General features: G+C 47.8%; 1 protein-coding gene across 3 annotated transcripts in view; it reads right to left on the bottom strand.

The window, feature by feature from the left end:
- LOC129783150 (E3 ubiquitin-protein ligase UHRF2-like) overlaps positions 1-24,080 on the bottom strand; it is a 169,526-nt gene that overhangs the window by 110,481 nt on the left and 34,965 nt on the right. For 2 of the 3 annotated variants that reach the window (XM_055792985.1, XM_055792982.1), the window contains exon 2: positions 11,959-12,201. The exons of the other annotated variant lie outside the window; for it this stretch is intronic. In XM_055792985.1, coding sequence (XP_055648960.1) covers positions 11,959-12,201 — 243 coding nt within the window. The remainder of the gene's footprint in view (positions 1-11,958; positions 12,202-24,080) is intronic. 3 annotated transcript variants of the gene reach the window in all.

Raw genomic sequence — 24,080 nt, forward strand, 5'->3', positions numbered from 1 at the left:
GTACTGGATACTTTTCTCTATTGCAGTCCACTTGCCTGGGCGATGTGTAATATCCTCCTTGTAGGGATACCTTAACGCTTGACAGGAGTTGCTTTGAGAGGCTGAGGGTTTCCGTTCCTTTTCCAATTGCCTTGTCAATGTCCCCTTCTTTAGAAAGTGTTCCCAGCTGCTTGGTTTCCCTACCCTCCAACTCTACACTATTAGCCCCATTATCCCAGCATCGAAGCACCCAGGTGTTCACCTGATTGACGGGCATAATCTTTCCGCATATCCCACAGTTCATTCAGGGATAGGGATTGAGAGGTTACCTCTTGTTCGCCGCCTTCATCCTGATCCTGTGATGTCCCTGCTTCATCCTCCCCCTTTCCCAAATGAGCTGCTTCTGTTTCCATTTCTTCTTATGTATAGGAGCCACTGATACTGACATGGGCTGGTCTTCTGCATCACTCGGTGCGGGGGCCAAGGTAGCTGCAGTGCCCGCCACAGGGGCTGGAGCAGCCGCAGCACCTGCGGTGGGGGCTGGAGTAGCCTCAGGTGATGCTGGAGCAGCTGCTGTTTCTGCCATGGAGGCTAGAGTAGTTACAATTAGTCGCTTAAATCTCCACCAGGACCAGGAGGTGAAAACCACATTCATTATTCCTAGCAATAGGGTCAGGACCTGCGCTACGGTGCCTCCAATAGACCAAAGATATTCAGATTTCCAAAACTCCTAACTGCTTCAGTAATTAGCCCTGGGGAGAAGGGGGAGGTGTCTACCCCACCCATAGGCTGACTCTCTGGGAAAAAAAAGCCAAAGGTGCAGTTGTTGGCATTCCCCTCCCCCCAGGGGCCACCCGACACACAGGGGTGACAACAACACCGCATACACAGACCAGATTAGTTTTACGACCAGCGAGTGCATCATATCATAAACCAGTACTATATAGTACAACACTATGATAACTTTAGCCCAGGTCCCAAGGAGAACAAACAGCACAATGGGGAACACTTACTGCAAGTAAATTAAATAACGCAACCCTGAGACCGTGGGCAGTAACTTCAAGAGCAGGGAAGTCGGCATTGCGGCCGATGATTATTAACCCAGTCCAATGAATACTGACAACAATTTAATTCTAACACAGTCTGGTTGGACCTGTTGTTATCTCAACCCTTCGAGCCCCACGTTGGGCACCAAAAAGGACTGTCATGGTTTAACCCCAGCCAGCAACTAAGTACCATGCAGCCATTCGCTCACTCTGTCCTCACCCAGGGGAGTGGGGAGGAGAATTGGAAAGGAATGTAAAACTCGAGGGTTGAGATAAGAACAGTTTAATAATTGAGATAAAATAATAATAACAACAACAACAGTTATAATGGAAAGGAGGGGGAAGGGGAGAGGAATGAAATCCAAAGGGAAGGGAGAAAAGAAAGCTCGTGATGCACAATACAACTGCTCACCACTGGCTGACCGATCCCCAGCCAGTCCCCGAGCAACAATCTGCAGGCCACAGCCAACACACACACACACACACACACACACACACAGAGCCCCCCATTTACACAGAGCCCCCCATTTATATACCAAGCATGCCATCCCATGTTATGGAATATCTCTTTGGCTAGTTCAGGTCAGCTGACCCGGCTGTGTCCCCTCCCAACTTCCTGTGCCCCTCCAGCCCTCTCGCTGGCAAGGCCCGAGATGCTAAAAAGTCCTTGACCTAGCACAAAAACTACCCAGCAATAACTAAAATCATCAGTGTGCCATCAGCATTGGTTTTACACCAAATCCAAAACACAGCACTGCACTAGCTACTAAGAAAAAAATTAACTCTATCCCAGCCGAAACCAGGACAGTGGGCTGGGGGTGCACAAGAAGTTGGGAGGGGACAGAGCCCGGACAGGTGACCCCAACTGACCAAAGGGATATTTCATACCATATGATGTCATGCTCAGCATATAAAGCTGGGGGAAGAAGAAGGAAGGGGGGGACACACGACATTCAGAATTACAGGGTGTATCTTCCTAAGTATCTGTTATGCATGATGGAGCCCTGCTTTCCTGGAAATGGCTAAACACCTGCCTGCTGATGGGAAGTAGTGAGTGAATTCCTTATTTTGCTTTTTGCTCGTGCACGCAGTTTTTGCTTTACCTGTTAAACTGTCTTTATCTCGACCCACGAGTTTTCTCACTTTTACCATCCCACTGGGTGGGGATTGAGCAAGCAGCTGTGTGGTGCCTAGTTGCCAGCCAGGGTTAAACCACGACACTGGAGAGATGGCTGCTATAGACCACCTGATCAAGAGGAAGTAGAGGAAGCCTTCTTTATGCAACTGGAAAAAGCCCACACAATCACAGGCCCTGGTACTCATGAGGGACTTTGACCGTTTTTTTTTCTAACCAATATCTAACACCAATATCTGATGGAAAGGCAACATGAAAGGACAAAAAACGATCGAGGAATTTTTTAGAGTGTGTTGAATACAAGCTCTTGATGGAGATAACAAGCCAACTAGGGGAAGATCTTGGGCCTGTCACCCACAAACAAAGAACAGGTTGGGGACATAAAGGTCAATGGCACCCTTGGCAGCAGCCACGATGAGGATGAAGTTGAAGATCCTGAAAGAAGTGAGCAAGGCACACAGCAAAATTACAACCCTGGACTTCAGGAGAGCAGATTTCAGCTTGTTAAAGGACCTGTTTGGCAGGATACTATGAGAGACTGTCCTAAGGGATCAAAGGGCTCAGGAGGTCTGGTTGATCCTCAGAAAGACAACCTCCTCAAAGCACAAGAATAATCCACTCAGACATGCAGGAAGTCGAGCAAGTGTGGCGGAAGGCCAGCATAGATGAACAGGGGATTCCTGACTGAGCTCAAAGACAAAAAGGAAGTACACAGAAGGTGGGAGCAGGGAATGGCTACCCAGGAGGAATATGGAGACACATGCAAGGATTTAGTTAGGAAAGCCAAAGCTTGGCTGGAGTTGGAACTAGCAAGAAATGTAAAGGGCAACAAGAAGGCCTTCTACAAGTACAGCATCAGCTAAGGAAAACACATTGCCCACTGCTCACTGGAGCACGTAATCTAATAGCTAAGGACATCAAAAAGACTAAGGAGCTCCGTAAGGTTGGCCCTCAGGTCTCTCAGATCCCTGAGCCTAGTGGCAGACTCTGGGGCAGGGAAGTATTACTCACGGTAGAGGAAGACTGAGTTAGGGGGCACTTCAGCCAACTGGACATACACAAGTCCATGGAACCAGACAAGATGACCCTGAGGGTTCCTGATGACTGGAAAAAGGCAAACATCACACCCATCTTCAAGAAGGAGAATCCAAGGAGATGAAGACTGGTCAATCTGGGAAGGTTGGGGAGCAAATCCTCCTGGAAGCCATGTCCAGGCACACAAAGGAACTGGGCTTGCTCCAGTACGCCCATGTCTTTCTTGTACTGGGGACCGACCAAAAGTGGACACTACTCCAGATAAGGTCTCACAAGTGCCAAGACAAGAGATGGAAAGGATCACTTCCCTGGAACTGCTGGCTGCACTGTTACTAATACAGCTCAAGATGCTGTTGGCCTCCTTTGCTGCAAGGGCACACTGTTGGCTCATGTTCAACTTGTTGTCCACCAGGAACTCCAGGTCCTTTTCTGCAGAGCTGCTTCCTAGGCAGTCAGCCTCCAGCCTGTACTGTTGCACAGGGTTATTCCAGCCCAGGTGTGGGACTTGGCATTTGTTTCTGTTGAACATCATGAAGTACCTGTCAGCCCATTTCTCCAGCCTGTCCAGGTCTCTCTGAAGGTCAGCCCTGCCCTCCAGCACATTGACTGCTCCCCCCAATTTGGTGTCATCTGCAAACTTGCCAAGAGTGCACTTTGTCCCCTCATCCAGGTTGTTAATGAAGACATTAAACAGTATTGGTTCCAGTACTGATCTCTGAGGGACCCTACTAGTTACTGGACCCCAGCTGGACTTTGCACCACTGATCAAAACTCTTTGAGCCCAGCAGTCCTGTCAATTTTCCACCCGTCTTATCACCCACTTATCCAGCCCATATCATACCAATTTGGTGGAAAGGAGACTGCGAGAGAGTGTGCCAAAAGCCTTTCTTCAGTCAAGGTACACAACATCCCCTCCCCTCCCCTTGTCAACAGAACCAGTCACCACGTCATAGAAAGCAATGAGGTTGGTAAGGCATGATTTGCCCTTGGTAAAGCCATTTTGGCTGCTCCCAGTCACCTTCCTGTCCTTCATGTGTTTAGAAATGGCTTCTAAGAGGATTTGCTCCATAACCTTTCCAGGGACTGAGGTGAGGCTGGCTGGCCTGTAGTTCCTTGGATCCTCCTTCTTGAAGATGGGTGTGATATCTGCCTTTTTCCAGTCATGAGGAACCTCTTCCAATTGTTACATGACTTTTCACAGATGATAGAGAGCAGCCTCACAGTGACACTGGCCAGATCCTTCAGCACCCCCAGATGCATGCCATCTGATCCCATTGGGCTTGCGTATGTCCAAGTGGGTTAAGTGATTCCTAAGGCTTTCTTCCTCCACTGTGGCTACCGCTTCACCCCCACACACTCTGCTAGGATTCTCAGGGAACTGGGAGGCCTGAGGGCATACCTTACTGTGAAAAATGAGGCAAAAAGGGCATCTGAGTACCTCAGCTTTTTCCCTGTCGCTTGCCACGAGATCCCCTGCCCCATTGAACAATGAGCTCATGCTTTCCTTAGTCTTCATTTTGCTACTGATTTACTTAAAAAAAAACTTTCTTGTTGCCCTTCACCTCCCTTGCTAGCTTCAACTCCAGCTGAGCTTTGGCTTTCCTGACTGCATTTCTATTTGTGCACACGGTCTCTATATCCCTCCCAAGTAGCATGCCCCTGCTTCTACCTCCTGTGTACTTCTTTTTTGTGTCTGAGCACGGTCAGGAGCTGTCTGCTCATCCATGCTGGCCTTCTGCCACACTTGCTCAACTTCCTGCACATTGCAAATGGACCGTTCTTGTGCTCTGAGGAGTTTGTCCTTGAAGATCAACCTGCTCTCCCGGGCACCCTTGCCCTCCAGGGCAATTTCTCATTGGATCCTGCCAAGCTGGTCCTTGAACAGGCCAAAGTCTGCTCTTCTGAAGTCCAGGGCTGTAATTCTGCTGTTTGTCTTGATCACGCCTCTCAGGATCTTAAACTACACAGTCTCGTGGTCGCTGCAGCCAAGGCTGCCCTCAGCCTTCACACCATCAACCGGTTCTTCCTTGTTTGTGAGTAGCAGGTCCAACAGTGCGTTTTCCCTAGTTGGTTCATTGATCACCCTCATCAAGAAATAGTCTTCCATACTCTCCAGAAGTCTCCTGGATTGCTTGCACCCTGCTGTATTGTCCTTCCAGTAGATACTGGGGTGGTTGAAGTCCCGCATGAGTGCCAGGGCCTGTGACTGTGAAGCTTTCTCCAGCTGCCTAAAGAAGGCTTCATCTACCTCTTCTTCTTGATCAGGTCTGTAGCAGACATCTAGTACAGCATCACCTGTGCCAGTCTGTCTTCTAATCCTTACCCGCAAGCTTTCAATTGCTTTGTCACCTGTCCTAAGGTAAAGCTCCATGCATTCAAGCCGCTCCTTTGTGTAGAGCTCAACCCCTCCTCCTCGCCTGCCCACCCTATCTTTCCTGAAGAGCATGTATCCCTCCACTGGAGCACTCCAATCAGGAGAGCTATCCCACCACGTCTCCATAATCCCAATGAGGTCATAGCTCTGCAACTGTGTACAGACTTCTAATTCCTCCTGCTTGTTCCCCATGCTACACGCATTTCTGTTCAGGCATTTGAGATGGGCCCCAAGTCATGCTGCTTTTACAGGGCAAGTGTGAGAGCCTCCCTTGTCATGCTGTCCCCCAGATATGTTTGTTCTGCCCCTTGTGCCTTCACTTCTCTTCAGGTTACGGAAACCCTCCCCCGGCATATCTACTTTAAAGCCCGCATCACTCGGTTAGCAAGCCTGTTTGCAAAAACACTCTTGCCCCACTTTGTCAGATGTATCCCATCCTTGCTCAGTAGCCCTCACTCCTCAAAGAGGGTCCCATGGCCATAGGAGCCAAAGCCCTGCCTGTGACACCAGCCACACAGCCAGGTCTTGACCCACTGGATGAGTCCACTTCTACCTGAGCCTTTCCTCCTTACTGGCAGTATGGAGGAGAATACCAGCTGGGTCCCCATGCCCTTCACCCTCACCCCCAGAGTTCTGTAGTCACTTGTGGAAATACTCCAGGTTATCCCTGGCAGTAACATTGGTGCCCACATGGTAATAGTCTGAGGGCCAGACAAGCCTTGGCAGTCCCTTTGCAACATCCCGTATCCTGGCCCCTGGCAAGCAAAAAGCCTCCCAAGACATCAGTTTGGGTCAGCAGGTAGGTGCCTCTGTCCCCCACAGGAGAGGGTCCCTTTCCTTTTTCCCTTTGTGCAGACATAAGGTTTGGGCTCAGCTGACTCTGATGCATACCCTGAAGGGTCTTGTTTGTCCTCACCAGTGCCCAGGGCACTATACTCAGGGCAGTTGCAAGTCTGCAGGTGGAGCAGGAACCTTTCTTCCATTTGCCAAAAGTCACAAGCTTCCAGCCTTCTCCACCTTGACAGCCACCCTCAGCTACCTGTTTGACCATGGCCTCTAGCTGTCCCTCCTTCCTTGCTCTGTGTGGCTCAGGCTGTTGTCTCTGCAGAGTTTCTGCAAAGACCCTGTCAATCTCCTCATTGTCCTCCCTGATGATTTGCAGCCTGCTCACCTCTTCCTGCACCTCCTTCGCTCAGCACCTCAACCAGAGCACCTCTCTCACAGGAGATGCCACCACTGCCCCTAGTCCCACAGAGAGGCCCCAGGCGCACTCTGCAGCCCGAGATCTGGGAAGTGGCATCCTCCCACCCCACCCCAACTCTGTTTGGATCAAGGCCTCCAGTGTGCCAAGGGCATTATCACCAGTCAGTGCTAGGGAGCGTGCCCTGCTTTATGTTGAGACCATCACTGCACAATCTCCAAGCAGCTCCATGCAGTCCTCAGCGTCCCCTCTGCACCACAGCCGTGTTGTTAGTATCTGCTGCTCTCTGTGAGCCGGATCCTCCCTAATGAGGAGTCAGCCTTTCTGTGTGCAAACTGCCGTGCAAACTGAGAGCAGCCCCTGCAGCATCCCAGGTGCTTTGCGCCACAAACTGCCCCTGCTAGTGAGTGGCTGCACCTCTGTTTGCAGTGTTCTGGGCTGCTGCACTCCCTAAGGAGCAACTAAATAACAAAATCATTGCATGCTTTGTAGAGGCTAGGAATTTCTATGTGTTTGGAAGATGTCATCTTTTTTTTTTGTACTTGTAGATGCTCAGTATACTGAAAGAGTGATGACAGATGCACCAGGTGTAGCTGTTTATTGGTGGTGCATCAATCAAAAGATATTAATGAGGCCCTAAGTTTTAGAAGCATGCTAAACAGGAAGAAAAAATGGGAGTGACATTTACTAAGGTAACTTGACTGTTTTCTAAATTACTGGAGTTAGAAGAGCTAGTGAAATAAAAAAAATACGTTATTCTTGCTCTAAAGCCTGTAATTCCTTGGATCCTCCTTCTTGAAGATGGGTGTAATGTCTGCCTTTTTCCAGTCATGGGGAACCTCAACCAATTTTCGGTTGGTAATGCTTGTTTCTGGATAATACTAATAATTTTTGCTGGGTAATGTTTATACTAAGTCAAGGACTTTTTAGCGTCTCGGGCCTTGCCAGCGAGAGGGCTGGAGGGGCACAGGAAATTGGGAGGGAACACAGCCAGGTCAGCTGACCTGAACTAGTCAAAGGGGTATTCCATACCATATGACGTCATGTTGAGTATATAAACTGGGGGAAGAAGAAGGAAGTGGGGCCATCCGGCATTATGGTGTTTGTCTTCCTGAGTAGCTATTATGTGTGATGGAGCCCTGCTTTCCTGGAGATGGCTGAACACCTGCCTGCCGATGGGAAGTAATTAATGAATTCCTTGCTTTGCTTTGCTTGTGTGTGTGGCTTTTGCTTTACTTATTAAATTGTTCTTATCTCAACCCCTGACTTTTACATTCCTTTCTGATTCTCCTCCCCATCCCTCTGGGTGAGGGGGAGTGAGCATGTTACTGTGTGGTGCTTGGTTGCCGGCCGGGGTTAAATCATGACAGACCTTCAGCAACCACATAATAGAAGGTTCCTCTAATAGAATAGGAAAAGTAGACATCTGCTTATTTTCCTCCATCTCCAAGGAGCTATACCAAAAACTCACTGTCATGGTTTAACCCCGGCCAGCAACTAAGTACCACGCAGCTGCTCACTCCCTCACCCCTCACCCAGAGGTATGGGGAGGAGAATCGGAAAGGAATGTAAAACTTAAGGGTTGATATAAGAAAAATTTAATAGGTAAAGCAAAGCAATGAATTCATTCCATCAGCAGGCAGGTGTTTGGCCATCTCCAGGAAAGCAGGGCTCCATCACACATAACGGTTACTTGGGAAGACAAACGCCATAATGCCAAATGTCCTCTCCTTCTTTCTTCTTCCCCCAGTTTATATACTCAACATGGTGTCATATGGTATGGAATACCCCTTTGGCTAGCTCAGGTCACCTGTCCTGGCTGTGTCCCCTCCCAATTTCCCATACCCCTCCAGCCTTCTTGATGGCAGAGCCCAAGAAACTGAAAAGCCCTTGACTTTGTATAAACATTACCCAGCAGCAACCAAAAACATCAGTGTGTTATCAACAATGTTCTCACACCAAATCCAAAACACAGCACTGCACCAGCTACTAATAAGAAAATTAACTCTATCTGGCTGAAACCAGAGGACCCACCAATACCCTTTCAGATCCCTGAAATACCCTCTCCTAAGGTAGTCTATGTCAAGGATACATGGAACCTCTGGATCAGTCACAATGGGATATTTTTGCCACTTATTCCCAGTAAAGCTTATTTCAGCCTCCAATATAGTTAGTTGTTGAGATCCCCCTGTCACTGCAGAAATACAAATGGATTTTGCCCCTGTATAGCTTGATGGTATTAGGGTACACTGTGCACTGGCATCTACTGGAGCCTTATCCTCCTGTGGGTCTGATGTGCCAGCCATCTGATCCACACAGTCCAGTAAACCACATGGCTGGAGGCAGGGTCCCCTTAACCCTGATCATAGGATTCTCCACTTCTTGTTAAAACGTATTAGAATTCACTTCCCTAGGATCAGAAGTAAGATCAGCCCTTCCACTCTGTCTGGGAAACTGCCCACTGGAAACTGGAGCAGTAGTTTTCCTGGAAGAATCCCCATTTGTGATTGTTTTTCCTTGAAATTCAAGTACCTGTGCCTCTAGGGTCAAGGTGGATTTTCCATCCCACCTCCTCATGTCCTCTCCGTGTAAAACCACAGGGTACCCCGTGGTGTGTACCCTCTATATCCTCTCTCTTGAGCAAAGGAATACTTGCTGTTAACAGCTGAGCTACTGGTCCATACAGGTGGGGAGTTGGACCTATCATCTTTTTGTTGCTAGAACTCCTGGAACAGTTATTCACACTTTTCAGACAGTTTTTCCACAGCTGAGTTGCAATTCCATAAGGAGGAAGAGATTTTCTTCGTATTGCTGGAGTTGGCAACCCACTTCATCCACCATTGGTGCCTTTTGGTCTATAGGTCATTACTACCAATGAGTTGGCATATGATGATGGTGCACTCCATAAAAATTTCAGCTACATGGGTTGTGTGCATCAGACTTTGTTGGGATCTGTGGGTAACTGCATGCTGTTCGGGTTATAATAAATCATCTCCAGTGCAGCTAATTCCTTCAGGTATTGGATACCTCTCTCCATGGTGGGCCATTTGCTTGGATGACATATAACATCTTCCTTGAAGGGATACCTTTCCTTCATGCTTGACAGCAGTCACCTCCAGAGGCTGAGGACTTGCATCCCTCTTTCAATTGCCTTGTCAATATTCTCTTCCCTAGAAAGTGATCTCAGCTGCTTGGTTTCACTACCCTCTAATTCCAGGCTACTAGCCTCATATCCCAGCATCAGAGCAGCCAGGTGATAATGTGCTCACCTGGATGATGGCTGAAATCTTTTTGAATATCAAACAGCTCACTTGGGGATAGGGATTGAGTGGATACCTCTTGTTCTGCCTCTTCCTCCTGTTCTTGTTATGTCCCTGTTTCATCCTCCTTTACTAAACAACCCGTCTTTTGTGTCTCTTTCTTCTTGTGTATAGGGGAGATTGATACTAGCATGGGTTAGTCCTCTGGTTCAGCTGCATCACCCACTGCCAGGGTCTGAGTAGCTGCAGTGCCTGTCGCTGGGGTTGGAGTAGCTACAGTGCTTGTTACAGGGGTTGGAATAGCTGCAGTGCCTGTTGCCTGGGTCTGAGTAGCCACAAATAGTTGCTTAAACCTAAACAAGACTGAACAACATTCATGGTTCCTAGCAATAGGACCACTCTGGTTTCAACATCCCAGGGATATTAATTTTTTTCAAAATTTTCAAATGCTAATGTAATTAGACTGGAGGAGAAGGGGAAGATGTAGGAAGATGTCTCCATAGGTTGGCTCTCCAAGGAGACAAGTCAAAAGGTGTAATTATCAGTAGTTTCCAATAGATGGCTCCCGAAGTAGAGAGGTGACAGCAATGCTGAGTACAAATACCAGATTAGTTTCACAACCAGCAATTCTGTCATATCATAAGCCGGTATTACAAAGTACAACAAAATTATAACCTTAGCCCATGCCCCAAAGGCGATAAATACCAAAAGAGTAAGCATATGCTGTAAGGTGTTACATAACTCTGAGACCAAGCGCCACAACTCTGAGAACAAATACATCAACATTGTGACCAGCAAGTATTAAACTAATATATTAAATGCTTATAACAGATTTGTTTTAACATGCTTTGGTCAGATCTGTCATTATGTCAAGCCTTTGAGCCCCATGTTGGGCACTAGAAAGTACTGTCATGGTTTAGCTGCAGCCAGCAACTAAGTACCACACAGCCACTCGCTCACTCCCCACCCCATTGCCCCCAGTGGGATGGGGAGGAGAATCGGAAAAAGGTAAAACCCGTGGGTTGAGATAAGAACAGTTTAATAACTGAAATAAAATATAATAGCAATAATAGTAATGAAAAGAGATAACAAAAAGAGAGAAAGGAATAAAAGCTGAAGGGAAAGAACAAGTGATGCACAATATAGTTGCTCACCACCCGTGGACTGATGCCCAGCCAGTCCCTGAGCAGCAATCAGTGACCCCTGGCCAGCTCACCCTGTTTATATACTGAGCACGATGTTCTATGGTATGAAATATCCCTTTGGCTAGTTCGGGTCACCTATCCTGGCTATGCTCCCTCACGGCTTCTTGTGCACCTGCTCACTGGCAGAGTATGGGAAATTGAAAAGTACTGGACTTAGGGGAAATACTACATAGCAACAATTAAAACATCAGCGTGTTATCAACATTATTCTCATCCTAAATCCAAACCACAGCACTGTAGCATCTATTAGGAATAAAATTAACTCTATCCCAACTGAAACCAGGACAGGTTATTAAGCAGTATGTGTTAGCTAATAATATATTCCAATTGCATCTGTTCACAGAATCACAGAGTCATTTAGGTTGAAATGGTCTTCTTGAGATCACCTAGTATAACCTCTCTGCTCATGCAGGGTCAGCTAGAATGGGTTGCCCAGGACCATGATCCAGTCAGGTTTTGAATATCTCCAAAGGTGGAGACTCCACCACCTCTCTGGGCAACCTTTTCCAGTGTTCTACCAGTTTTAGCTTCTAAACATTAAATGCTTTTTTAACACAGTTTAAGATTTATTTTAAACTGCACGATGCAAACTAATATTGACTCTCTCAGTCCCACTGTCATAAAGCCGGTCATGAAAGAAAACTGTTTGAAGATACAGGCCTGTATAAGCAAAAAAAGTGATAGAAGCAAGATAAGGCCCCTACTTTCAAAACTTGCACATACCTTGTACAATCCAATGCCAGGATCTATAAGAAACAAGTGAGTTGATGTAGATGGCTGATTCGGTGATCTGCTACTGGCTGCTATTTTGACTTTGTTTTTACATTTGGAAACAGCACATGGATTGACCTCTCCACTCTGATTTGTCACAGAAGTGGTAGGAGCTTCAGATTCAGAGCGTATCAACAGTTGAACTATGTCATTTAGTCCAACATCGTAGTCAAATAAAGTGTGTCCATCTTCCAGCTGTCAAGAAAAAAACAGAATACTGGTAAAGTTCCACTTTGATATTAGTATGTAGTCCTCCTCTTAGAGAGGATAATTTCAGAAAACATATTTCCTTCAAACTTCAATAGAAAAAAGACATGTATTTCAGGCAAATCTAAGAAATCATGTCTTGAGTGAACTCAACAACTCATGAAGCACAGTGGACTCATGACTTCTGCCCAATGACAGCTCTTAAATAAACATATCTTTAGAGAATCAAGATGCTTTAATCATGGAAATAAATTTAAAGTACCACAGATAATTTCAACCCCATGTGTCACACCCAGCTCTGCTAAGAAAAAAAAAAAGGTGGTTGTCATTGGTGACTCCACTCTGAGTAACAGAGGGCCCGATATGCCAACCAGACCCAACCCATAGGGAAGTCTGCTGCCTCCCTGGGGCCCAGGTAAGGGACATTACTAGAGAACTCCTTTGTCTAGTAGGGCCCTCTGATTATTATCCATTACTGTTTTTTTCAGGTGGGCAGCGATAAAGTCCAAGCAACAAGAATTCTGAGGGCAATCAAGAGAGACCTCAAGGCCTTGGGGCAACTGGTTGAGGCATCAGGAGCTCAAGTAGCGTTTTCTTCTATCCTGCCAGTTGCAGGGTATTGATGGTGCAAGTAATTGGAAGATCACACAGATCAATACCTGGCTCCGGGCCTGGTGTCACTGGCTGAATTTTGGTTTTTTTGATCATGGGTCAGTTTACACGGCACCAGGCCTGCTGGCAACAGATGGGGTTCACCTGTCTAAAAGGGGGAAAAGGATTCTAGGTCAGGAATTAGCAGGGCTCATTGAGAGAGCTTTAAACCAGATTTGAAGGTGGAAGGGGATAAAACCAGGCTCGCTAGAGATGAGCCTGGGGGCAGCATGCCAGTGTTGGAGGCAAGATCGATAGCCCAACTGAGGTACATCTACACCAATGCCCAAAGCATGGGCAGCAAACGGGAGGAGCTGGAAGCCATTGTGTAGCAGGAAAACTATGACATAGTCGCCATCACAGAAACATGGTGGGATGACTCGCCTGACTGAAGTGCTGCAATGGATGGCTACAAACCCTTCAGAAGGGATAGGCAGGGAAGGAGAGGCGGTGAGGTAGCCCTGTATGTTAGGGAGTGTTTTGACTGTCTAGAGCTTAATGATGGTAACAACAAGGTTGAATGTTTATGGGTAAGGGTCAGGGGGAGGGCCAACAAGGCGGACATCTTGGTGGGAGTCTATTACAGACCACCCAACCAAAATGTAGAGGCGGACAAAACATTCTACAAGCAGCTGGGAGAAGTCTCACAATTGCTAGCCCTTGTCCTCGTGGGGGACTTCAACTTACTAGATGTCCACTGGAAATACAGCACAGCAGATAGGAAAGACTCTAGGAGGTTCTGGAGTGTGTGGCTTCCTGACACAGCTGGTGAGTGAGCCAACCAGGGGAGATGCCCCGCTGGACCTGCTGTTTACGAACAGAGAAGGACTGGTGGATGATGTGGTGGTCGGAGGCTGTCTTGGGCATAGCGATAACAAAATGACAAGAGTTTTTGATTCTTGGAGAAGTAAGGAGGGGGGTCAGCAAAAACACTGCCCTGGACTTCCAGAGGGCAGTCTTTGGCCTGTTTAGGAGAGTGGTTGACAGAGTCCCTTGGGAGACAGTCCTGAAGGGCCAAGGGGTCCAGGAAGGCTAGACATTCTTCAAGAAGGAAGTCTTAAAGGCACAGGAGCAGGCCGTCCCCATGTACCAAAAGACGAGCAGCCTGACTGAACAGAGAGCTTTGGCTGGAAGTCAGGGGTAAAAAAGAGAATTTAGGACCTTTGAAGAAGGGGCAGACAGTTCAGGAGGACTATAAGGATGTTATTGGGTTATGCAGGGAGACAATTAGAAAGGCGAAAGCCCAGCTAGAACTTAAGCTGGCCACTGCCATCAAAGATAAGAACAAAATGTTTCTACAAATACATTAGAAACAAAAGGAGGGCCAAGGATAATCTCCATCCTTTATTGGATGCGGGGGGAAACATTGCCACAAAGGGCTGAGGTACTTAATGCCTGCTTTGCCTCAGTCTTTAATAGTCAGACCAGTCATCCTCAGGGTACTCAGTCCCCTGAGCTGGAAGACAGGGACAGGGAGCAGAATGAAGTCCCCATAGTCCAGGAGGAAACAGTTAGTGACCTGCTGCTCCACTTAGACATGCACAAGTCTATGGGGCCGGATGGGATCCACCCGAGGGTACTGAGGGAGCTGGTGGAAATGCTCGCCAAGACACTCTCCATCATCTATCAGCACTCCTGGCTAAACAGGGAGGTCAGAACACTGGAGGTTAGCCAGTGTGACACCCATCTACAAGAAGGGCAGGAAGGAGGATCCAGGGAACTACGGGCCTGTCAGCCTGATCTCGGTGCCGGGGAAGGTTATGGAACAGATCATCCTGACTACGATCACACAGCATGTGCAGGACAACCAAGGGATCAGGCCCAGCCAGCATGGCTGGATGAAAGGCAGGTTCTGCTTGATGAACATGATCTCCTTCTATGACAAGATGACCCGCCTAGTGGATGAGGGAAAGGCTGTGGATGTTGTCTTCCTGGAAGTTAGTAAAGCCTTTAACACTGTCTCCCACAGCATTCTCCTGTAGAAACTGGCTACTCATGACTTGGACGGGTGTACTTTATGCTAGGTAAAAAACTGGCTGGATGGCTGAGCCCAAAGAGTGGTAGTCAATGGAGTTATATCCAATTGGCAGCCGGTCACAAGTGGTGTTCCCCAGGGCTCATTATTGGGGCCAGTCCTGTTTAATATCATTATTGATGATCTGGACGAGGGGATGGAGTGCACCCTCAGTAAGTTTGCAGACAACACCAAGTTGGGGGGGGGGGGGGGCGGGAGTGTTGATCTGCTTGAGGGTAGGAAGGCTCTACAGAGGGATCTGGACAGGTTGGACCCATGGGCCGAGGACAATTGTATGATGAGGTTCGACAAGGAGAAGTGCCTCGAGTCCTGCACCTGGGTCACAACAACTCCATGCGAGGCTACAGGCTTGGGGAAGAGTGGCTGGAAAGCTGTCCTGCAGAAAAGGACCTGGGGCCTGGGGATGCTGGTCGACAGACAGCTGAACATGAGCCAGCAGTGCGCCCAAGTGGCCAAGAAGGCCAATAGCATCCTGGCTTGTATCAGAAATAGTGTGGCCAGCAGGACAAGGGAAGTGATTGTCCCCCTGTACTCAGCACTGCTGAGACTGCACCTCGAATACTGTGTTCGGTTTTAGGCCCCTCACTTCAAGAGGGACGTAGAGGTGCTGGAGCACGTCCAAAAAAGAGCAACGAAGCTGGTGAAAGGTCTAGAGCACAAGTCTTATGAGGAGCAGCTAAGTGAAGTGGGGTTGTTTAGCCTGGAGAGGACGAGGCTGAGGAGGGACCTTATTGCTCTCTACAGCTACCTGAAAGGAGGTTGTAGACAGTTGGGGTGTGGTGGGTTGACCTTGGCTGGATGCCAGGCGCCCACCAAGCCGCTCTATCACTCCCTTCCTCAGCAGAACATGGGGGGAGAAAAAAACATGGAAAAAACCCTTGTGGGTCAAGATAAGGCAGTTTAATGAAGCGATAGCCAGTCACACACGTGGAAGCGAAGGAAAACAAAAGATGTTATTCTCTACTTCCCATCAACAGATGATGTTTGGCCACTTCCCAGAAAGCAGGGCTTAAGTATGTGTAGTGGTTGCTCCAGAAGAAAAGTGTTGTAAATAATAAATGCCACCCCCCCCCCTCCCCCCCCCCTTCCTCCTCCTTTCTCTTAGCTTTTGCAATACAAGCACAGCACTATGAGGGATGCTATGGGGCTCAGCCAGACCCAACACATGGGGGTATGTCTCTTCTCCCATGTAACAAGCGATAGGACAAGAGAAAATGGCCTCAAATTACGCCAGGGCAGGTATAGATTGGATATTAGGAAACATTTCTTCACGGAAAGGGTGGTCAAGCATTGGAACATGCTGCCCAGGGAGGTGGTGGAATCACCATCCCTGGAAGTGTTCAAAAAACACGTAGATGTGGTGCTTAGAGGCATGGTTTAGTGGTCAACTTGGCAGTCCTGAGTTAACAGTTGGTCTTGATGATCTTAAAGGTCTTTTCCAACATAAATCATTCTATGATTCTACAATGAGCAAGTTAATATATATGTGTGGCTATGTGTATACATAATTATTTATATAGTTGAAGCTCGAGAACAAAGTAGCAAGTATTGGGGGCCCTGGTGGAATTCACGGTCTTGAGGGATATGGGCGACCCTGAATTTTAGGAGAGCAAACTTTCAGTTGTTTAAGGAATTAGTGGATGGGACTCCCTGGGTAACAGCCCTCAGGGATAAAGGAGCTGAACAGAGCTGGCAGCTCTTCAAAGACATTTTTCTTAGAGCACAAGAACTATTGATTCCTATGTGCAAGAAATCAAGCAAGGCAGGCAGGAGACCAGCATGGATGAGTAAGGACCTCCTGGTCAAACTGAAACTCAAGAGGGAAATGCATAGGCAGTGGAAGCAGGGGCACGCATCCTGGGAAGAATATAGAGACGCTGCCTGGCTGTGTAGGGATGGGATCAGGAAAGCTATGGCACAGCTGCAGCTGAATTTGGCAAGGGATGTGAAGAATAACAAGAAGGGCTTCTACAGATACGTTGGCCAGAAAAGGAAGACAAAAGAAATCATACCCCCCTGATAAATAGGGCAGGGAATCTGGTGACAACCAACATGGAGAAGGCAGAGGTACTCAACAATTTTTTTGTTTCAGTTTTCGATGGTAATCATTCTTCCCACATCTCTTGAGTCCCTGAATCCCAAGGCAGGCACTGGGGGAGTGAAGTCCTACCCATCACAGGAGATTAGGTTCAAGACCACCTGAGGAACCTGAACATGCACAAGTCCACCGGACACGACGAGATGCATCCCAGGGTTCTGAGGGAATTGGCTGATGTAATTGCCAAGCCACTCTCCATCATATTTGAAAAGTCGTGGCAGTCAGGCATAGTCCTGAGTGACTGGAGAAAAGGGAAATATCACACCCATTCTTAAAGAGGGTAAAAAGGAGGACCATGGGAACGACATACCAGCCACCCTCACCTCTGTGCCCAGTGACCAAGGGCAAATTGTGCCAGACTAGTCTGGTGGCCTTCTGCGATGGAGTGACTGCTTTGTTGGACAAGGGAAGAGCTATGGATGTCATCTACCTGGACTTCTGTAAGGCCTTTGATATGGTCCCCCACAACATTCTAATAAGAATCCTTACGCATTGCTGTCGTGGTTTAACTCCAGCTGGCAACTAAGCACCACACAGCCCCTCACAGACTCCCCCTCCCAGTGGGATGGGGGACAGAATTGGAAGGGTAAAAATAAGAAAACTCATGGGTTGAGATAAAGACAGTTTAACAGGTAAAGCAGAAGCTGCGCACATAATCAAAGCAAAATAAGGTACTCATTCACTATTTGCCATTGGCAGGCAGATGTTTAACCTTCTCCAAGAAAGCAGGGCTCCATCATGTGTAACGGTTAATTGGAAAGACAAACCCCATAACTCCAAACGTCCCCCCCTTCCTCCTCCTTCCCCCAGCTTTTATTGCTGAGCGTAACGTCATATGGTATGGAATATCCCTTTGGTCAGTTGGGGTCAGCTGTCCTGGCTGTTTCCCCTCCCAACTTCTTGTGCACCCCCAGCCTACTCACTGGCAGGGCAGTGTGAGAAGCAGAAAAGGCCTTGACACTGTGTAAGCACTGCTCAGCAATAACTAAAACATCCCTGTGTTATCAACACTTTTTTCACCACAAATCCAAAACATAGCCACATACAGGCTACTGTGAAGGAATTTAACTCTATCCCAGCCAAACCCAGTACAATTACAAGTATAAGAAGTTGTTGTTACTAATTTAGTCCACTAAAAAAAGAAAACATTACCAACTAATATATTTATCCCAAATTTTAAAACTACAGATAATTAAGAAAAAGGGTAAGCGTAATGGCAAGAGTTGGAAAGATACAGGACAGATCTTGTTCTCCATGAGAATTATATCAACCAGAGCGTAAAAAGACACATGGGCCCTCTGATCTATGTTCCTCACTCCTGTTGCACTTAGACACCCACTTGGTCCAGTTGCTGGCACAACAGAAAGAAAATTATCCCCCTTAAAATAAGGGAATGACCTGTCATTCTGATCTATCCAGTCGTCTCAACATCAACCCAAGAAGTCTAAGCTTTTGAGAAATAAAAAGTTAACCCTGAATCTTTGTGAACATGTAATTGATGGCAGGACTTCAATTTGCACAGAGTTTTGTTAGAAGTGTTTCTAGTGCCAAGCAATATAAATGCATGGTTTTAAAATGTCAGTCCCTCTCTGATTGGGCTCTGCTTTCATTCAGGGCTTTGTCCCTGTATGTAAATGGTGAAAAACACTGATGACAAGCAACCTGAAGTATTTCTCATCCAGCAAGATCAAGCTTGTTTTGCCTCAGGAAGCTAAACCTTTGCTGTAATTAATATTTGTAAGAGACTGATGGATGTTAAAGATGTGGATGCTGGCAGTTCCTGTGGCCAGTTCAAAACATGGGAAGCCAGTGCTAGCAGTAGCAGCAGCAGTTGTTGCCGCATGCTGAGATGAGTGCGAGGTTTCTGAGGTCCCCGGGGGATGTTTGAGGGAGTTTCTGGGCCCCGGTACCCTTGGGTTGTGTGTGTGTAGGGACTGGCTGGCAGGTGACAGGTCTCGCGAGAGGGGCGGGCGAGAGTTGGGCAGTCCCGACGGTCCCTGTGGCCAGTTCAAACCGTGGGAAGCCTCATATAACCAGTCCCTACGGAGCGGAGCGCTAGCTACAAGGGTGTGCAAACAGGGAGCAGCTCCTGAGGGGAGCGGTGTGGCGCTTCATGTGAGAAGGGTGGTGCACTCTACCAGTTGTCGGGCTGCTGACTGTTCTGCTCACCCACAAGCTTAATCTGCAGCCCCAATGGTCACCCCAGCTAGCTGGTGGCTGTGTAAACCTACCCAGCAGCTTGAGGTCTCCAGGGAATTAGAAGAGCTTATTAGGCAGTACTTTGAGATTGTCAGAAGCATGGTGGCAGAGACTAGGGGAGGGCTGTGCTCTGCAGCAGCTGGGAGCCCATCTATCTAGCCAGGCTAGCCTGGGATGAGTGGAGGCAGCCACCCAGATGGAGCTTCCTATCAGGGAAGCTGCTGTCCAGGTGAAGGACTGTAAAGTCTGTACCCCACACTCCTGGGTGGAGGAGGGTGCAAGCTCCACCTGTGCAAGGTGCCCTCCAGTGGAATCACTCAGGCAGTGGGTGGAGGTGCTGCAGGAGGAAGTCAGCAGGCTATGCTGTATTAGGGAGGGGGAACAAGAAAGAGAGTATTATTTGAGGCATTGCAAGAAGAAATATTAGGGCTCCATGGCACTGACCTCCAAGGCCTACCAGACAAAGAGTGTCAACAACAAACAGACAGCACCTTGGAGAAGAAGGTACCGTGGAATCATAGAATGGTTTGGGTTGGAAGGGACCTTTAAAGGTCTTCTAGTCCACACACAGCCCCCCTTGCAATGAGCAGGAGCATCTTCAGCTAGATCAGGTTGCTCAGAGCACTGTCCAACCTGACCGTGAATGTTTCCAAGGATGGGGCATCTACAACCTCTCTGGGCAACCTGTTCCAGTGTTTCACCAATGGCCTCTGGTAACTTGTGGCAGCATGACATATCACTTCTGCCCCCATTTCCTCATATGTACCAACCAGCAACAGATACAAAGTCTTGGCAGTGAATGAAGCCAATGTGCAAGACTCACAGGGGGAAACCGCACCAGTTGCACACACTGAAAGTCGCAAAAGGAAGCGGTGAGTGCTAGTAGTGGGCAACTCTGCTGAGAGGCACAGAGGCGCACCCATCAGCCGGCCTGATATACAGTCAAGGGAACTTTGCTGCTTGCCAGAAGCCAAAATCCAGGATGTCACAAAGAGACTGCCACAACTGGTTAAAAGTGCAGGCTACTATCCCCTACTTTTTTCCATGTGGGCACCAATGACACAGTAAAGCATAGCCTGGGCAAGATCAAGCAGGACTTCGGAGTTCTGGGGGCACAAGTGATCTTCTCTATCTTGAGAGTCAAGGATAGGGGTGTGGGCAGAAATCAACGCATCATGCAGATCAACACCTGGCTTGGTGACTGGCGTCATCACCAGGGCTTTGGTCATGGGACATTCTTCAATGAATATGGCCTGTTGGGGAGAGATGGGATCCACCTATCTAGAAGAGGAAGGAGAATTTTCACTGGCATATTGGCTGACTTAGTGAATTGTGCTTTAAACCAACAAACTTGGGGGCTGGGCTTCAAAGCCGTGACACTTGTGTACTCACAAGCAACAGGGTGGATGAGCGCACCTACCGGAGTAGTGAGGAATGCCCCCCCAACCCTTCTAAATATATTTCCACCAAAAAGGTGAGACAGTCGACAGTCTAACTGAAGTGTCACTATACCAATGCACGTAGCATGGGTGATGAAGAGGAGGAGCTGGAAGCCACTGTGCAGCTGGAAACCTCTGATCTTGTCACTGTCACTGAAACTTGGTGGGATGAATCACACGACTGGAGCACTGCAATCGATGACTATAAACTGTTGAGGAGGAACAGGCAAGGAAGGAAAGGGGGGGGGGGTGTTGCCCTCTACGTAAAAAAAAAATGGATTGATTGCACAGAGCTGTCCTTGAAAAACAGCAGTACACAGGTTGAGAGCTTCATGGCAAATTGTGCCAGACTAGTCTGGTGGCCTTCTACAATGGACTGACTGCATTGGTGGACAAGGGAAGAGCTACAGATGTCATCTACCTGGAGTTCTGTAAGCCCTTTGACACGGTCCTCCACAACATCCTTGTTGCTAAATTGGAGAAAGATGGGTTTGATGGATGGACTGTTAGATGGATAAGGAACTGGCTGGATGGTCTCATCCAAAGAGTTACAGTCAATGGCTCAATGTCCAAATGGAAACCGGTAACAAGCAGTGTTCCTCAGGGGTCCATACTGACACCAATACTGTTGCATATCTTCATCAATGATATAGACATTGGGATCAAGTGCACCCTCATCAAGTTTGCAGATGACACCAAGCTGAGTGGTGCTTGAGGGAAAGGATACTATCCAGAGGGGACCTTGGCAGGCTTGAGGAGTGGGCCCGTGCAAACCTCATGAAGTTCAACAAGGCCATGTGCAAGGTCCTGCACCTGGGTCAGGGCAATCCCCAGCATCAATACAGATTGGGGGCTGAATGGATTGAGAGCAGCCCTGCGGAGAAGGACTTGGGGATACCGGTGAAATGAAAAATTGGACATGAGCTGGCAATGTGCATTTGCAGCCCAGAAAGCCAACCGTGTCCTGGGCTGCATCAAAAGAAGCAGGGCCATCAGGTCGAGGGAGGTGATTCTCCCCCTCTACTCCGCTCTGATGAGACCTCACCTGGAGTACTGCATCCAGCTCTGAGGTCCCCAGCACAAGAAAGACATGGACCCATTAGAGCAGGTCCAGAGGAGGGCCACAAAAATGATCAGAGGGATGGAACACCTCTTCTGTGAGGAAAGGCTGAGAGAGTTGGGGATGTTCAGCCTGGAGAAAAGAAGGCTCCAGGGAGACCTTATTGTGGCCTTTCAGTACTTAAAGGGGGCTTCTAAGAAAGATGAAGAGAGACTTTTCACCAGAGAGGGCCTGTTAGTGATAGGACAAGGGGCAACAGTTTTAAACTGAAGGAGAGTAGAGTTGGATTGGACATAAGAAGGAAACGCTTTACGATGAGGGTGGTGAGACACTGGAACAGGCTGGCCAGAGAAATTGTGGATGCCCCATCATTGGAAGTGTTCAAGGTCAGGTTGGGTAGGGCTTTGAACAACCTGATCTAGTGAAAGATGTCCCTGACCATGGCAGGGGGGTTGGACTAGATGATCTTTAAAGGTCCCTTCCAACCCAAACCATTTTATGATTCTCTGTTGTTGTTAGAATCTTTTTTTTTGCAAGAAATCCCAGCAGCAAGGAGAATGGGAGAACTAGGGGGAATCAATCATGAATGCCAAATAGAGAACAATAGGACAAGAATCTATTTTTGACTGCACAATGGATCTAGAGATAAACGCTTTTTGATAGAGCAGCCTATATGGGAGTTGGAACATCTGTCATAAGTAGTGTTGCTTGAGGATATAGTGGGTCTCCTGGAACTGTGAACACATTAAAAGAGCATGTCTTAAGCGCTGTAATTCGTGTAAAGATGATAATTTCCCTCGTATAGTCAGCCCCTGAATTCCCTTTTATTTATTTTTCAGTTTGGTGAGAGTTGAGATAACTGTACTTCAGGAAATGGATCTGGTACAAATGTGTTTTAAAGCTTAACATTGTATATGGTGCTACAGATATGGTTCATATTTATGTTTAAAGCTCCTGGAATCCTAAAATGTTCCCTTCAGCTACTGTATTCCAAGCCTTGATTCGTCCAGTTTTACCTTAGAATCATAAAATCATTTAGGTTGGGAAGGACCCTTAAGATCATCGAGTCCAACTGTTGACATAATACTACCAAGTCCACCACTAAATCATGTCCCTAAGTGCCATATCTACACATCTTTTAAATACCTCCAGGGATGGTGATTCCACCACATCCCTGGGCAGCCTGTTCCAATGCTTGACAACCCTTTTGGTGAAGACATTTTTCCTAATATCCAATCTAAACCTCCCCTGGCACAACTTGAGGCCGTTTCCTCTCGTTACATGGGAAAAGAGACTGACACCCACCTTGATACAACTGCCTTTCAAGTAGTTGTAGAGAGCAATAAGGTCTTCCCTCAGCCTCTTCCTCTCCAGGCTAAACAACCCCAGTTCCTTTAGCTGCTCCTCATAAGACTTGTGCTCTAGACCTTTCACCAGCTTCGTTGCTCTTTTTTGGACGTGCTCCAGCACCTCAATGTCTTTCTTGTAGTGAAGGGCCCAAAACTGAACACAGTATTCGAGGTGCGGTCTCAGCAGTGCCGAGTACAGGGGGACAATCGCTTCCCTTGTCCTGCTGGCCACACTATTTCTGATCCAAGCCAGGATGCTATTGGCCTTCTTGTCCACCTGGGCGCACTGCTGGCTCATGGTCAACTTGCTGTCCACCAGGACTCCCAGGTCCTTCTCTACAGAGCTGCCTTCCAGCAGGTCAACCCCTAGCCTGTACTAGTGCGTGGGGTTGTTCCTCTCTAGGTGCAGGACCTTTCACTTGCCTACGCTTACGTACATCCGTCCAAGCCATGAGCAGACAGTTTCTCCAGGAGAATGCCGTGGGAAACGGTGTCAAAGGCTTTACTAAAGTCCAGGTAGACAACATCCACAGTCTTTCCCTCATCCACTAAGCGGGTCATCTTGTCATAGAAGATCAAGTTAGTCAAGCAGCCTTTCATAAACCCATACTGACTGGGCCTGATCACCTGGTTGTCCTGCATGTGCCATGTGATGGCACTCAAGATGATCTGCTCCATAACCTTCCCCAGCACCGAGGTCAGGTGCCCTTCAGTGTTGAAAGCATAAACAAAAACTGTTTAGCCATTTAGCTTGTGGACACTTGTCATGGGCCAATATAGCTTACCTAAAGGCTTTTGACATTTCCTAAAACTGTGTGTTAGGGGTTGCTGAATCTGATAATCTAATGGAGGCAAGGCTGCCACAGCTCCATACCCCTGGGTCCAACCAGTAGCGAGACTGAGCCTGTATTCCCAGTAGGCCTCACACATATACAGCATGCATACATGCACACACGGCTGGTCACACAGATCAACACAGGCAAAACCACTCAGCATTCACATAAACCCAACCAACACCAATGGCCTCGTCCTGTTC

This window comes from Falco peregrinus, chromosome W (genome assembly GCF_023634155.1).
Source record: "Falco peregrinus isolate bFalPer1 chromosome W, bFalPer1.pri, whole genome shotgun sequence".
Classification (NCBI taxonomy): Eukaryota; Metazoa; Chordata; class Aves; order Falconiformes; family Falconidae; genus Falco; species Falco peregrinus.